At 43.1% G+C, this 15,288-nt stretch overlaps 1 protein-coding gene across 2 annotated transcripts; it reads right to left on the bottom strand.

Moving 5' to 3' along the window:
• Positions 1-4,998: 4,998 nt before the first annotated feature.
• Positions 4,999-15,196, bottom strand: NDUFV3 (NADH:ubiquinone oxidoreductase subunit V3). 2 transcript variants are annotated; one of them, XM_055701261.1, is made up of 4 exons: positions 14,300-15,196; positions 13,844-13,934; positions 9,496-10,461; positions 4,999-5,268 (listed from the first exon to the last, which is right to left on the bottom strand). In XM_055701261.1, the coding sequence occupies exons 1-4, from the start codon at positions 14,504-14,506 to the stop codon at positions 5,102-5,104; spliced, it is 1,431 nt and encodes a 476-aa protein (XP_055557236.1). In that variant the 5' UTR covers positions 14,507-15,196; the 3' UTR covers positions 4,999-5,101. The 2 variants fall into 2 exon arrangements, with proteins under 2 accessions (XP_055557236.1, XP_055557237.1); XM_055701262.1 differs by lacking the exon at positions 9,496-10,461 and having other exon boundaries at positions 14,300-15,183.
• Between the last annotated feature and the right edge of the window lie 92 nt (positions 15,197-15,288).

The raw sequence follows: 15,288 nt of genomic DNA, 5'->3' as shown, positions 1-15,288 counted from the left end.
TAGGTCATTTTTTACATAACTGGATATTCACTGCTCTAGGAACTATCTATCCAGACTTGATAAAACACTCAGATTTGGAAAGGGGTACTGCCATTTGAACCACATGTCAGACTGGAGAAATAAAGATGACTACTGCTAAGAATTTTAGGCATTAATTTTAACTAAGACACATGGCATAGGTTTTGTATTAAAAGTTAACATGCATATAGGCTGTATTCTGTGATACTACGATTTACAGAACCATGTTCCTGTTAATTGTTTTCCAGTTAAAAGTTTGTTGAAAGTGCAGGGGAGACCAAAATAAATTTTGAGAGCTGACCCACTGACTCCATACGCTGATTCAAAGTCTGTGGGATGTTTTATTATCATAAACACACATGCTTAAACTTATGTCCCTAATTATGCATTAACACAGCCTTTTCTATCCCAGAGCTGCCACGTATCTTAAGACTCTCAGAGGTGAGTGTCAATTTCCAAAGGTAATTGAATGTGTGTAGGCAAAGAAAAAAAAGGGAGCTGAAAAATATGTGCAGATTGGATTAGGAGTGGTATCATCCTGAGATGAACACTTAAGGATAATATATAAGCACCAAAACCATAGAATCATAGAAAAGATAAATAAGTATTTGTAACTCCGAAACAGAACCACATGAGAGGAGAAGGATGATCTGGAAACTTGACGGGATGTTTTGTTTAGAGTCCTCAGAGTTTAATTAAAATCATCCAGAGTTTAGAGGAGTTTCTCTCAAAGGATAAAATTGAAACACATAAACAAACAAAGCCACAATACAAGAACACCATGGTCGTAAACTCAGTCACTTGAATGCTCAAAGGACCTGTACTAAAGTGCTTATATTACCCTTATTGTATTAGCTCCTTTTGTCTAACTCTGTAAAGCGTAGGAAGGTTGTAAATCACAGGCAGATAGCAAATATTTGGGTCGAGAACAATTCCAAGATTATTATTTTTTGTTTTTACAGCAGGACAGTGAGGACCTGAACCTGCCCCACACTACTGTCCCTGCATAACATCATGACGAACAGGAGTCTCCCAGGTCCCTTCCCAATCACTACAGGAGAATCCACACAAAAAGTTAGGAAAATTAACATAACCTCCCCTTTAGCATGTTATGAAGCATAAGCTGTGGGGAGGAAGATGGTCAGAGACCACTTAGGCAACCTGCGCAACTACAGGATAGAGTAGGACACGCTAAGGGTGGACTGTGACCACACAAAGATGCAAATGGGCCTGGAGCACGTTGCACGAGATGTGCCTGAAGGAACAGAAGTTACCTGGTCTGAAGGAGAGAGTAAGGGGCACCTTATTACTACCTTCAACTACTTCCTTGATGGGTATAGACAAGACAAAGCCAGGCTTGTCAGAAGCATGTAGTAAGGATAAGTGTCAGAAAACCAAAAATTCCCATTAGGTAACAGGTAAAGGTTTTGCTTGCTGTGGTTTTTGTTTGTTGCTGTTTGTTTTTTTTTAAATCACGAGGGTGTTCAAATGCTGGAGAAGGTGACCAGGGAGACTGTAGCATCTCCATCCTTGAAGACATTCAAATCTCAGCTGGACAAGGTCCAGGACAACCTGAGACAATTGCATCTGCTAGAAAGCAGAGGACTGATCACCTCAAAACTTCCCTTCCAACCTCAGTTTGCATGATTCTGAGTTAAAATGCTGTGAGCACGCTTTCTACTCACTCACTCACTCACTCACAGTAGTCACTGATTGGATGCACCAGGTACTAAAACTGTTTGGAACAGACAAGTGGCTGCTCTCACCAGCTTGTCCTACTCTTCCTCCCAAATGCCACAAGATCTCAAAATCTCACCAAAGCACTTTGTAAGCTGTGGAATTCTGATCAGCATCAAGCTGAGAAGCCCTGCTCTTCTATGGATCTTCAGCAGACTTGGACAGTCTGGTGACTGTTCTCAGTCACGTTCTCATTGCCGAGTAGCTGAAGGAAGAACTGCACGTTATGCTGACGTAGCCTTAAAACTTCTCACCATTCTTTCAACACACATTAAGAGCAGACTCAACATAATTGCACAAGTAGCTTAGATGATGGTGTACTTGTGGTGGGCAGGTTTTTACGGCTTATGAGTTTAAAGGAAAACAGTGAGATGCACTGAATGTGTTTTGAGAGTTTAAAGTTGGGGACATACTGTGGAAGATCTGTAAGTGCATCCAGTTAAAAGTCTCATTTCCCAAATTTAAAATAAATCATGAAGACAGTCTTATAGATTGCAGCGCTTACAACTGGATGCCAAAGGAAGCACCAGGAGGACCAGAAACATGCTGAGCTTGTAATAACTACAGTGATCACCACAAACTCTGCTTGCATTACTACTTCTGGACCTTGAATTAGTGGGTTTTCAACTGCTGCCCACGATGTTCTCAGCTTCTAAGTTACTTGTGAGGGATCTAAGCGGAACAAAATTATGAAAAGCGATCTTATTAGCAGTTTGCTACACTAAAAAAAAATTAAGACCTACAGTTTGAAAGCCACTCCCTTTGACAAAGAAAGCAGTTGCTTCATCTTTTTAATGAGAAGTTGGTGGATTCCACTTTCCAAATTTTTGTGTGGACTCACCGTAACACATCAAAAACCCCACTTCTGAAGTTTATGCTGGTTCTGAAGAGCTGGTTTGCACAAAAACTAAGATGAGGCTTAATTTCTTTCACATTTGACGTTTTCCAGGAGTTATGTTAATATCCTGGATTATACATTCTTTAAAACAAGGTCCCTGACTGTATCTGACAAGTGCCTAGCACAGCAAACCAAAGTTATAACGTCACAGAATTTGAGCATATTGTATCACATCCTGCTTGAAATTTAAATGCTAGCATATGACTCAAACACAATAATATCTGATAATAACCAAGTACAAAAACATGAAGCCTTTTTCATTGAAGCCCAGCAAAACTCAGCAGTAGGAAAAAGTCTTGGTGCCCTTCCTCACACTATCTGCCCCTCCCCAAGCAGACTGGTTCACTAAACAGAACAAATATACAATACACACCATATATACCAAAAGAGTTACAAATTTATTTGACTTCCAACTTGATTTTAGAGGTGCAGGAAAGATCATCAGAAGCCACTGAGCCAGGATTACAGAGATAGGAAGGGCATTCACCATTAATTTTTGCTGTAATTGTGAAACAAGGGTAGCAAAATGCCTAGCCCAAACATAGATTAGAACTTCCTCAGCTAGAAACGTGTAGGAATTGACTGAAAGCAAGACACACTTTTGTTTCAACCCATTCCTCCTAAGCTGTCAGTATTTATAACGACAAGCCTCCTTAGACGAAGGAGTCTGGCTCCGAAGAGCTAACAGTCACAGCTACTGTGGGTAGATTTAGTAAATACATATGCATATCAATAGTTATCTTTAGCTTTTACTGTTTAGATACTGACAATTTACAGCCTTCTGTAATCACAAAACAAATAGTTAGGAACATAGTTCAGCACCAATGCAGATCTAAGCTACAGGGTTCAGGTTACTACATGGAGCCTCAGTTCATAAGAAAACACAGCAGCTTTACTGGGGCCCTCTGGCAGGCCCTTAATAAAGAAGACCCTTTTCCTTACTCTTTCATGTTTTTATTCTTTCCCTTTTACAAGTCCAGTGTACATGGCACCACTGGCGTCTCAAAGTGACTTTCTGCACTTTATTCCTAAGCACATGGACTTAGACATTTGCTGATTTTTAAATTTCATAGTTAGTCACTTCTTAGTTTTTACAGGACAATAAAATTGCTTGCCAGGGGTTTCTGACTTCAAATTCTACACAGCAGATTGATGTAGCCCTCTTGATCCTTCTTACGACATTTTTGCCAAGTCAGAGTATAAAATATCTGTTCTACTAATTGCACCCAGGGATTTGCGTCCAATATCCAGATAGACTCCTAAAGCAGACTCTGTTTTCCCTTTGATCTTGCATATTCTGTTGCTTGAAAGAATACAGACAGGTGATGGAAAATGCTGGAGCTATTGCAAGTACAACTGCTCAAAGACCAATTAACTCAAAAAAACCCTCAAATGAACAAGAAGCCAAAATGGAACTAAACCCACAACAGCTGGTGGTCATCAAGGCAGTTTTCCCAGAGGGCAGAAGACTGTTACTAATAGGATGGAAACACAAAATTTACCGAGACCAACTGTGACTGCTGATAACATATATTGAGAAGTGCCTCATTTCTCACATTTTCTGTAGCACAAGAGCAAAGCTGGACAGCAATCTTCCCTTTTTTTTTCCACAGCAGAAGTTAACTGAAACATAGTCTCACTGAATTAGTACAAGCGGATTTCACCATAATGCTATTTTAATCACATTTAAGAATAACATTCAAGTGATTCTACCCATAGAAATAAGTTTTCTCACTTGGAGTTTAATCAAAGTAGTAGTTCATTAGGAACTGCCCACTCAGTGCATTTTAAATTCTTTCAGTTAGTGCAGAACCTGGATGCTAGAACCCCCAACAGAAGATTAAATAAAGTTGTACATTCTCCCTTTACAACAGCAGAGGTTTTGAGATGTTTCAGTCACATTACATGAACTTACATTCCTCTACTAACACAAAACATACACTCTTGCCACAGGAGACAAATATGTCTTAGGCTGTTTCCAGCCAATGATTTTAACTTCAAATCCAGAGTAAACATAACCTCTTCAGAGCTGGGAACATGTTTGTTTGCAAGGAGAACAGCCTGCACAGCAATTACAGTGATAATTAAAATCATGGCACATGCTAAACAGGCACATGCACAAGGGCTATTGCGTTCTTTGACAACAGTACTGAAAGAATGGCCAGTTTCCAAAGTTTGGAGACACTGAGCGAAGTCGGGACTTTTTTTACACTATCACCAAATAATATATAGTGAAAGGCAGAAAACCTGTTTTTATTCTGTGATGATTCATTTGCAGCTCATTCATATAAGTCAAGAAGCGAGGGGCTCCAAGAGCTAAAAAGAAACGTTCAAAAGCACAAGCATAACTTATTATGCATTTATTATCTGATTTATACTACAGATGAAGCAACAACGCTAAACAGAACAACTTGTTCTGTCTGGGCATTTGTTTTAAATGTGGTTCTTTCAGTGTCTTGGTGATGGTCTTCCAGAAGATGGCTGAGGCTGCCTGAATTTTGAGAGAACTGCAACAGAATCAGCAAAGGTATAAATGTTATATTCATGATGCTGAAGGTTCTTGTAGGTAGAATTATCGAATTCTTCTGGAGCAGGCTGAGCAGCTGCTGTGGTCTCTGTGAAAACAAAACAGTAACTGTTGACTATAAGGATACCACATCAAAGGGCATTATTCTTAATTACTGAGCCAGCCTTCATATACTGTTAGATCCCTCATCCAGCCAACATTAAAAAAAAAAGTAAAAAAAGTCAGCAACTATCACAAAAGGGTAAGTTTACTAAGTTCTGCTGGTACCTTGTCTGATCCTAAAGCAGCACATTAGTATGCAGTAGGGGAAGAGGAATCAGTACGAGTCATCTAATACAGCACAGGTTTTAAAATCCAAGCTACCACCTAATACTGGGGGTGGATAGGGCAGAACATGTCATTTATGTTTTGAAGACATATGTCTGCATTTCCTGGCTTTTTCACAGTTGCCTTGGTTTTCACACCAGCCAGAACAGTAGGTGACATTCTTAGCAAGCCAGGAGAGGCAAAGAAGCAGTACAAATGATTTATGATCATGTCAGACCATGAGATACAGCTATTAGAACTACTTTACAGATTGAATTATTTTCCATGGGGAGAAGTGATGGAATTATTGATATCTCCATGGTTTAATTTCAAATGTGGTTATACTGAACAGTAATATATCAAGAGCCTTTGATATAAATTTCCTTTCTTCTAAATATAATCTTCTAAACTTTGTATCAGCTCTTCTTCCTAAAAGAATAACCTAATGAAGTTATTCAGAACTCCTTACTTCACATTAAAGCCAACATTAATTCTTACACTTTTAGAATATTATGCAAATTTAGGCAGTAACATTTACATAAAAGGTTCCTGTTACAGGCTGATTTTACAACCAAGGAAATTGCAAGAAATAAAACTTTACTCCCAATGTTAATTTATTCTCATATACCCAGAGTTTTAACAATAGGAAAGACATAAGCATAGTCTAATAAAAACCTTCATCATATAAATTTGTATGTAGTGGTTTAGGTCAGACCGTATTAAGCTCTTTGCCATACAATCATCTACAACAAACATACAAGGACTCGGGCAACTGAACACCAGAATTTCCCCTTAATTATGACACCATTATTGCAATGTAACACTATCAGTTTAAGAACATGTATCTGTAACATTCAGCAAGACTTGCTTATCAAATGCAATGTTGTAAGCCATGGTTCCAGCAAAACAACACACGCAACCTATGAAAATATCCCTGTGCCTACTGCTCAGTGCCAAATGAGACAGCTCATAGCAGACAACACGACAGATACAAAAACCAGATGATGCGGTCTTTGCTGCAAATAGCCCCAAGAACAGGCAAGCGTAGGCAAGCGTACATTCAACCTGCAACAGACAGTTGTTCCAAATTAAGAGACAGATGCTCAGGAAGAAAAGCAGATGGGAGCCTCGTTTTTCCTGCCCAAATACACTGTACTTGGCTTCTCAAAGGAAAAATTTATCCCCGAGTTCATCATCCTCACACTTAAGACTTCATCTATGCTTTCTCTCTTAAAGAGCAAGTATTTCACAGGGTGTTCTTCCTAAACGAATAAGAGGTATATTTCTGAGTTAACATGCTACTATTTTGCTGCTTAGCAGTTAAAGTCAGCAGGTTTTGCTGACTGCTTAGCATACCTGCTCTACAAAGCAGATGACATCACCTTAATGTCCAGGTTTGTAATGGGAAAAGTTGCTTTTACATCTTCAGCGTGCCTGCTGCAGAGTTTGCAGATGAACAAAAGAACACAGGAGCAGAAGTACAGAATACAGAAGGTATCGTTAACTGTGAACGTTAAACACTGAAAAGCAGTAGCTGTTCTCAAAGGCCTCCAAAGGAAAAGAGAACAAGATACATCTGGATATACCAGCGATGCTGTTAAACACGGTGTAGCTACATTTGACTCTTTGGTACCCCCTGCACCCAAAGACATTACACCAGCAGTAAAGGGTGTGAACTTGCCTGTACTAACCCCCACCTCTCCTGCAGCCACTGCATCAGAGTCCTCTAGCACCTACCCAACAGAAACTTTCCTGCTGCTGCAGCCTTACCATCTCCACAGAGGAGCTCAACAGCAAAACCACATCCTACCTAGGAGGCTTTTGCTGTGTGATGACAACAATGGGTCTGAGGCACAGTGGTACTGTTGCCCCATCAATACAGATCTGCAGGAAGTTTGTCACATGGGCTTAACCTTAATTCTGGATTTACAGCATCAGAGTGGAGGAGGTTGCTTCACAGATCTTTGATGTGTCATAATCTTCACCTTGAATCATTAGAACATTTTAACAGTTAAGTCCTCCCTCTCATACTTAAAAAAGTTAACTGAACTGATTTTTTGGGTCTTCATATCAGCTTCAATGTGGAAAAAAACCACCCCTCTAGCATCTAGAACTCCACTATGGATGAATAAGGAGAAAAGCATCTCTGTAGATAAATAGGAATAGCCCTTGCCAATTATTTTTTTTTAAGAAATCCACTGCTGACTGCAAGGAGGAACAAGTAACTGAAGATGTCACTTGCAAACAGTGCTGTATTTCACCATTGAGTTTTAGTCAGGAAAGAAGGCAAGCTTAGCTTCCAGCTCTTTGATGAAATTATGAGCCAATTAACCCCTTAAAACAGAAGGTTGGTCTTTTACTCAGCACTGTATCCTGGGAACCCATGTACAAAATCTATTATTTGTCGCTTAACCTGCTTAGACACTTCACAGTCACAGAATGGCTGAGGCTGGAAGACACCTCTGGATGTCATCTGGTCCAACCTCAAACACTCAAGCAAGGTCAGCTAGAGCAGGCTGCCCAGGACCGCATCCAGACACCTTCTGAATGTCTCCAAGGATGGGGACTCCACCACCTCTCTGGGCAACCTCTGCCAGCACTCACAGTAAAAAAAAAAGAAAAAAACCCCAAAAAGGTGTTTCTTGATGTTCAGGCAAAACCCTGCGTTACAGTTCATACCCAATGCCTCTTATCCTGTCACTGGGTACCACTGAAAAGTCTTACCTCTGTCTTTGCACCTTCCCATCAACTATTTATACACATTGATAAGATCTCCCTGAGCCTTCTCTTCTCTGGGCCAAACAGTCCTAGTGCTCTCAGCCTTTCCTCACAGGAGAGATACTCCAGTCTCACCACCATCTTAGTGGCACTCAGCTGGACAATCTCCAGTAGCTCCACATCCCTCTTGTATTGGGGAGCCTGAAACCGAACACAGCACTCCCGCTGTATCTCACCAGGGAACGATCACCTTTCTCAGCCTCCTGGCAATGCTCCTCCTAACGCAGCCCAGGTTACCATTGGTGGTCTTTGCTGCAAGGGCACACTGCTGGTCAGCTTGCTGTCCACCTGGACCCCCAGGGCCTTTTCTGCCAGGATATCACTTGAAGGATGATACCCAAGCAGCTTTACAACTATGTTGCTTTTACTTCCAAGTAGGCAAACTCTTTCATTCAAAGAAGCAGCCAGAAGCACGGGGTCTTAAAAATGGTATGCTGCCTAAGTTGAAAGGCAAGAATGGTAAGCCACCACCGACCAGGATGGAGGGGCATTTGCTATCGAAATACATGGAATGAGATCAGTAGGTAAGTTAACAGAACTGGTAGTAAATAAAAAGGGTAAGTTAAACATGGAAGTATAGCTAGGGAGATGATTATATGATGCATGATGCTCTCTCCTAAAAATGTATCGCTATCTCCTCTCCAATTCACTACAAAAACTGAGTTATAAGGTCAGCTCTACTACTTCAACATGACTTGCTTACAACCCACCAATCTCAGAATCAATACCTGTTTCTGACATTATACTATGATTTCTGAAAGTCTACTGAAATCTGAAACACTGCAAGACTTAAAAAAAAAAAAAAAAAAAAAGACAGCAGGATTTATAGCAAAAATCAGATGGCACCAAATTTGGGTCAGGAGAAAGGCAGCTACAAAATCCTTCTGAGAAAAGACAAGAGGGAAAGCAATTTTTGTCATATAAACTCCATGATTTTCATCATAGAGGAAACAATCTCATTTTCATTTTATAATTAACTGGTTTATGAAAATATAAATACAGTGAAATGAAGACCACTTCCTTTCACAGGATAACTGGAAACTGAGTATTACTGAGCACTTACAACAATTAGCAATGAACAAGAATTTATCCTCCAGAAAGTCACTGCTACACAGTTAGCTTCAGTATAAAGATCAGAGAATCATGAACAGAGTAGATTTGGAAACACTTTAAAAAAAGTTCAGCCCTAGCCCAGATGAATCAATACAGTTCAAACAATTTAAAGTTGTACCCTCTATTGTGTTTCTTTCTCCAGCCTGGACTCCTGCTTCCTGAATGGTCTCCTCCTTGGCTGTAGTGCCCATCACCAATATTGTGCTTTCAGAAGTCTTTTCTGGTTTAGGAGCAGCTACTACCTCTGCTTCTGACTCCTGTGCCTCCTTCACCTGTTTTTCTTCTCTTCTGGATACCAGTTTTTGCTTTTTGTCTTTCTGAGTCACTGATGAAGCTTTCAGCTGAATAGCTGCTACCTGGGTTCCAATGGACTTTTCCTCCAAATAATCAGATTTATGAGTGACATCCGTCAGGTCTTGTCTTTCAGTCATGCGTGGTTCTAAGACCAGCTTCTGCCGATCCGCTTCTTTTGGAGTTGATTTTACTTTGGGGTCTCTTGCTTTGGATTTTGGCTTTTCATGGCTGACTGATCTTTTAGAAAACGTGACCTGCTTGACAGGAGACACATCAGTTTCTGTTCTGCATGTCTTCTTCTTAGCTACATATTCTTGGTGGGATTTTTGGGACAAGTTCTCTCTTGCTAGCATTGATGCCTTTACTGCGATGTTCTCAGAAAAGATGGAATCCCGTCTAGGAAACTCAACTTTGGTTTTAATGGCAGCTTCTGAATCATCATCATTTTCTTCCCCAGAATCTGAGCTAGAATCTGAATCTGAGCTGGATGAAGATGAAGTTTCTTCCTCAACTAACTCTTTCCTCAAGTCTCTTTCTGTTGCTGATGTAGTGACATTTTCCTCCTCAAGGGAAGAAACAACTCGCTGAGGAAATGCAACCACGGTTTTTCTTGACATGAACACCCTCATGTCTTCAGCAGAAGGTTCTGAAGCTTCCTCGAGGTTAGTACTAGATATGCTCTCACCTTTATTTGCAGACAAAAGGAGAGCGCTAGAAGATAACATTTTAGGAAATTCAGCTGGTGCCTTGGTGGCTAGCAGTTTGGTGCTTCCCTGTGGTGCCACTACATCTAGGAAATGGCATAAAGAGGATTATCATCATTATATTTGACACCGCTGTTAATTAGTAATCTTAGTCAATTTTAACTTTCTGAGATAATCTGGCACAAAAAGCAAATTGAAAGAAGTTATTATACTAAATACAGGCATTATAAAGCAGAAAGTTTTAAGACATTTTAAGTTAAAGAAACTAGAGTTCTACTTAGCACTTAACAATTTTTGCTGCCACAATGCTGAAAGTCATGAGACAATGCCTTTTGCTCCTTGTTTTTCCAGAGTCCTTGCAAGAGCTATTTTTCTCCGTGATTCAATTCTGCATCACTAAAAGTGGTTGACAGCCACCTTCCTATCTCAGATGAACATTAAGACAGCTTGTTAGCTAAGCTCTTCAAATATGCTGTTACAGAGGTAACACTTGTCTATGAACAAGCCAGAGAAGCAGAAGACACAGTGAACAGACATAGCAATAGCTAGCCTCTTGCAGTAGTTATCTTTAAAGCAATAGAGAGGGATGACTCCCAAAAGACAAAGTAGCAGAATAACAGATACCTGAGGCCATACATGAAAGTATTACTTATTCATGCGTCCATGTGACCTACCAACTAAATTGTATCTAATACAGTTTAATGTTACTTCCCCAAGACCTCACCTCCTCCAGTCTTTACTGTCTCTACTTCCTTTTTCGTTTGAGACCTCTTTGTAAAGTCTTAGAGGCTTTAGGAGACCTTCATATTACCCTGCCTTTATTTCCTCTCCCTCATGGATACTTTCATTAAGCTAAATTCTCCAGACAAGGAGCCAACAGTTGAAGAGAAAGCAGCAGCATTCAGGCCCTTTCAGAGAGTGCCAAAACCCCCTTGGATGCTTGTGCTAATGATATCCTTGAGAGGTTGATCAACAGCAAATACTGCTGTGGTTACTGAAAACAGGAGGACAAAGAAGACTGGAAGCACATTAGGAAGATACAGCATCACTGAAAGTTGCTATAGCAAAGGCAACTCCATTATGAGTTGCACTGCTTCCAACCAGTTGTATAATTCAACAGAGTTCCACTCTATTGCATAGATTTATCTGCAATTTGGAAACCCAGATCTACTTTACAAAACCATAAACTAGATAGTTTTCCCCCTTACTAGTATTTTACAGTAATACCTTGCACAATCTAAAGAGTTAGTATAATGAGTTCTGAACAGAAGCAAGTCTTTAGCAATTTCCAAGTGAAAACATCATAGAAGAGACAGACACATGAAATTAAAAGCAAAATATTTAACAAAGAAATACAGAGTTCTTCAGTACAAATGAAAAAAATAACAGTTTACTACACAGGTAATACTTTTGAATAATTTCAGGCACATTATTTGTCTCTGCTAGACAGAAGGTGCAGGGCAGGTAGGGAAGGCAGGGGGAAGTAGGAGGATGGGCAGCCACCTTTGAAATAAGCCTGACTCCCTGCACAGACTGACACAGCCAAAGAGTAGCCTGTAGAAACTAATACATGAGGAAACCGCTCAGGATCGAAGAGTTCTTCAAAGCAGCGTACAGGAAGGCCAAACTAACACAAGAATGCCCCAAGGGATGACAGACAAGTGAAAGCTGAGCAAAAGTTGTAGTAGTATTAATGTTAAGACATCCTGAGGAACCAGGAAGGCACGTTACATTCAACTTGACCATTAACAGTAGGTGTTATTGGATAAATACTTTAAACAGTAATATTTGGATATGTGAAAAAGATATGTTTCAGCTTTTAATCATAAAGTCTAATACAACTGGTACACACACTTTAATCAGGGTACCTCAAACTTTGTACCACCTGATCTGTATTTGCATCACTTTGCCAAAAGAACAATACATCCAAATCAGTAACAAGAATATTATTCCCAGATGCATTCTTACTGATGCTGGTAACATCAGCATCATTACTGGAACATGTTTAAAACATGTTCACACTCAGAAAGGTGGCACGCAGAAGTTATAGGTCTATTCCCCATCACTGACTTCGTATGTAAACATGACTTTTATCGAAGAAATTTTGCACACCCCGTTCCAGCTAAAATCTGAAAAGGACAGCTGCATCCTATATACATTAACTAACCATAACCATTTACAGGGGAAGCAGCTGGCTGAAAGAGATGGTCTAAAAGGTCTCCTGACACCTTCTGAAACCAGAGCTGCAGGACAATGAATCTAGAAATTGATGCTAAAGTACATCTCAAATACACTTAAAATAACGCCCCAAAAATATTGTAAGGCTTTGTTAATGTAACAACAAAACTTTTATATGCCTTTGCATTTAGGAAGCTAACATTAGAAGCCAGAAGCCCACATTCAATTATTCTTCCAGTGATCTTTTCAACAGCTGTCTGATCATTCTACGTATGGTCCCACGGAGCTTTGCTGTTTAAGCACATGGTTCTCTGATTGGGGGTGGGAACTGTACTCACTGAATTCAGTGAGCCCCTATTTACAAACAGCATTTTGAACAAGATATCCCTCTCTGAAGTTTGTATTCATGTTTTGACTTTGGTAAGGAACAGAAGGGGTTCAAATACTTCTGAATGTTGAATGCACTGCAGCATCCAAACCCAGGTCCATGCATTGCCTTGCTTGCAAACTTATGGGGCAAGAAGCACTATAACTAAATTTAACACAACAGGGCCATGGCAGTTTTCTGCAGTTTCTCGACACTATTGCCTGGAGTAGATATTTGGATCTTGCAAGTCTTTCTTTCTGTGGAATGAGATGCTTTTGGACCTCACAACCCAAACATTTCAAAAGAGAAAGGGGAACATTCGAAGTCCAAAACCAGATTTTGCACCTCGTTTAAGAGAGTAACTTGCTACACTCATTTCCATCACATTTCAGGCAATTTGCAAAGCTTCTTTAGATTAAGACAAATGTAATGATAGCTCTCAAGTCTAGTCAAACATCACAGCAGCTATCATTAAAGTGAAGGTGAACAGGAAAGAAGTATCAAGCTCACAGCATGGCCTACGAATGTAAATATATCCCACACAGCCCCATTCCTACCAGCCCTTTACTTTTAGTTTTCTTACTATGCAGTACATTGGAACAGAAATCCTTGGTTTACATGGGAGTGACCTTTTACTTTCTTGGCTTAAGTAGCAGTTGTGGCCACGAGCATTTCTAAACTTTTCTTGCCAATTTAATGACAGAGGGACCTGAACTTCAGTTCAGGACTCCCGGCTCCAACCCGCTGATTATTATGGTCTGGGTACCACACTCAGGGCACAGAAGGCTCCCCAGGCAGGCAGGCAGGCAGGCAGCAGGGGAAGGTGGTTAGCACCAAGAAAGGAGGCTCTCCTAAGAGGAGCTACATGCCCGTTTGCTTTTATTTACCCCCCACCACCGCTGAGGACGAAAGGAGCATCTTACGCGTTGGCGGCGTCCCGGAGCCCGCCGGCCTGGTGCAGAGCGCCGCGCTGGGGGCCGCCCCTCGCAGCCCCCGGGCCTCCAGCCGCAACACCTGCAAGGCACCGTGTAAGAAGGAACGATGCGGGACACAAGCGATCGCCGGCCCACGCGCGACGCGCGCCCGCCGCAACGGCCCGGTGAACCGCGTCCCCCCCCGGCCCCGGCGGGGCCCAGGACACACACGCGCCGGTGCCACCGGCCCCTCGGTGGGGGGCGCTCGGTGGGCGGGGCCGCCGTTCCGCCCGCGCATGCGCACCGCCCCTCGACCGGCACCTGCGCCACGGGCCCGGGAAGGGGAAGGTCACCGGCCGGGTGCGTGCCACCGAGAGGGAGCCGAGCAACCGCGCAGGGGTAGGGGGGCCCGAGGAACAACCCCCTGCCCCTTTCCCCACGTCCGGCGTCCACCTTCCCCCTTACCTTGCGGGTCGCCACCCGGCCGCAGCCCAGCAGCGAGGGAGCCGCCATCTTGACGTGAGCCCGGACGGTGCGCGAACGCCGGGGCGGCTCCGGGCCCTCCCGGTGGGCGGGGCCTGAGCCGTGGGGCTTTGCCCCTGCCGGTGGCCGCAGCGGGGACGCCGTTGGCGAGGCCCGGTGGGAGTGTCGAGTATAGAACGGTAGAATCATTTAGGTTGAAAAACACCTTTGAGATCATCAAGTCCAACCGTTAGCCCAGGACTGCCAAGTCCACCACTAAACCAAGGCTACGCACCCGGCGCTCCCTAGCCGTCTCCCATCCAGGTACTAACCGGGCCCGATCCTGCTTAGCTTCCGAGATCAGATGAGGTCGGGCATTCTCAGGGCGGTATGGAGGAGACACGCAGCCTTCCGGCTCGTGAGCGGCATGACCAGAACATTGTCAGTTACTTCCAACGCTTAAGGCAGAAAACACCAAGTATTTTAAAATAGAATCGCTGCTTTCAAGTTAAAAGCGGCCGTTTACATTGTCCATTATCTGCAGTTGTACACGGAGCAATTACGCGAAACGCGGCTATTGGAAATGGCTTCATCCTGCCGTGCTCTCTGTTGAGGCCGCGCCACCGGGACACAGCGCAGCTGCCGCCTGAAGCGCGGCCCCATCAAACCCCGCCAAGGGCCCGGGCGGGCGGGATCACCCAAACCCCGAGGCGCACAGGAAGGCTGCTGCTGCGCCCCGGCTGGGGATCCGCACCGCCGCCCGGCCCCTCCGGCTCCCCGCTGCGCGCTCAGGGGCGGAGGGCTGCGCTGAGCCCCGCCCGCTGCCCTCAGCGGCCCCGCTGAGAGAGCGGCCAGCGCAGCGGGGCATGCGGGCCCCCCGGGGGCCGGGGGTGTTCCCGTGCACCCGCCGTGTCACGCAGCGGGACAGGCGCTGCCTCGCGGAGCCGCCCCCGGCTGCGCAGGCGCAGCACGGCCACACGTCATTGCCTCGT

The sequence above is a fragment of the Falco cherrug genome, chromosome 2, assembly GCF_023634085.1.
Source record: "Falco cherrug isolate bFalChe1 chromosome 2, bFalChe1.pri, whole genome shotgun sequence".
Lineage (NCBI taxonomy): Eukaryota > Metazoa > Chordata > Aves > Falconiformes > Falconidae > Falco > Falco cherrug.
The sequence above is the reverse complement of the archived record's forward strand: the minus strand, read 5'-3'. Positions and strand labels throughout refer to the sequence as shown.

Coding starts and splice junctions, on each gene's coding strand:
- NDUFV3 (XM_055701261.1), bottom strand. CDS start 14,506: ATGATTCTACCGTTCTATACTCGACACTCCCACCGGGCCTCGCCAACG. Junction 13,935..14,299: donor GCCGGGTGGCGACCCGCAAG/GTAAGGGGGAAG, acceptor GGTGCCTTGCAG/GTGTTGCGGCTGGAGGCCCG. Junction 5,269..9,495: donor AGAAAGAAACACAATAGAGG/GTACAACTTTAA, acceptor TTGTTTTCACAG/AGACCACAGCAGCTGCTCAG.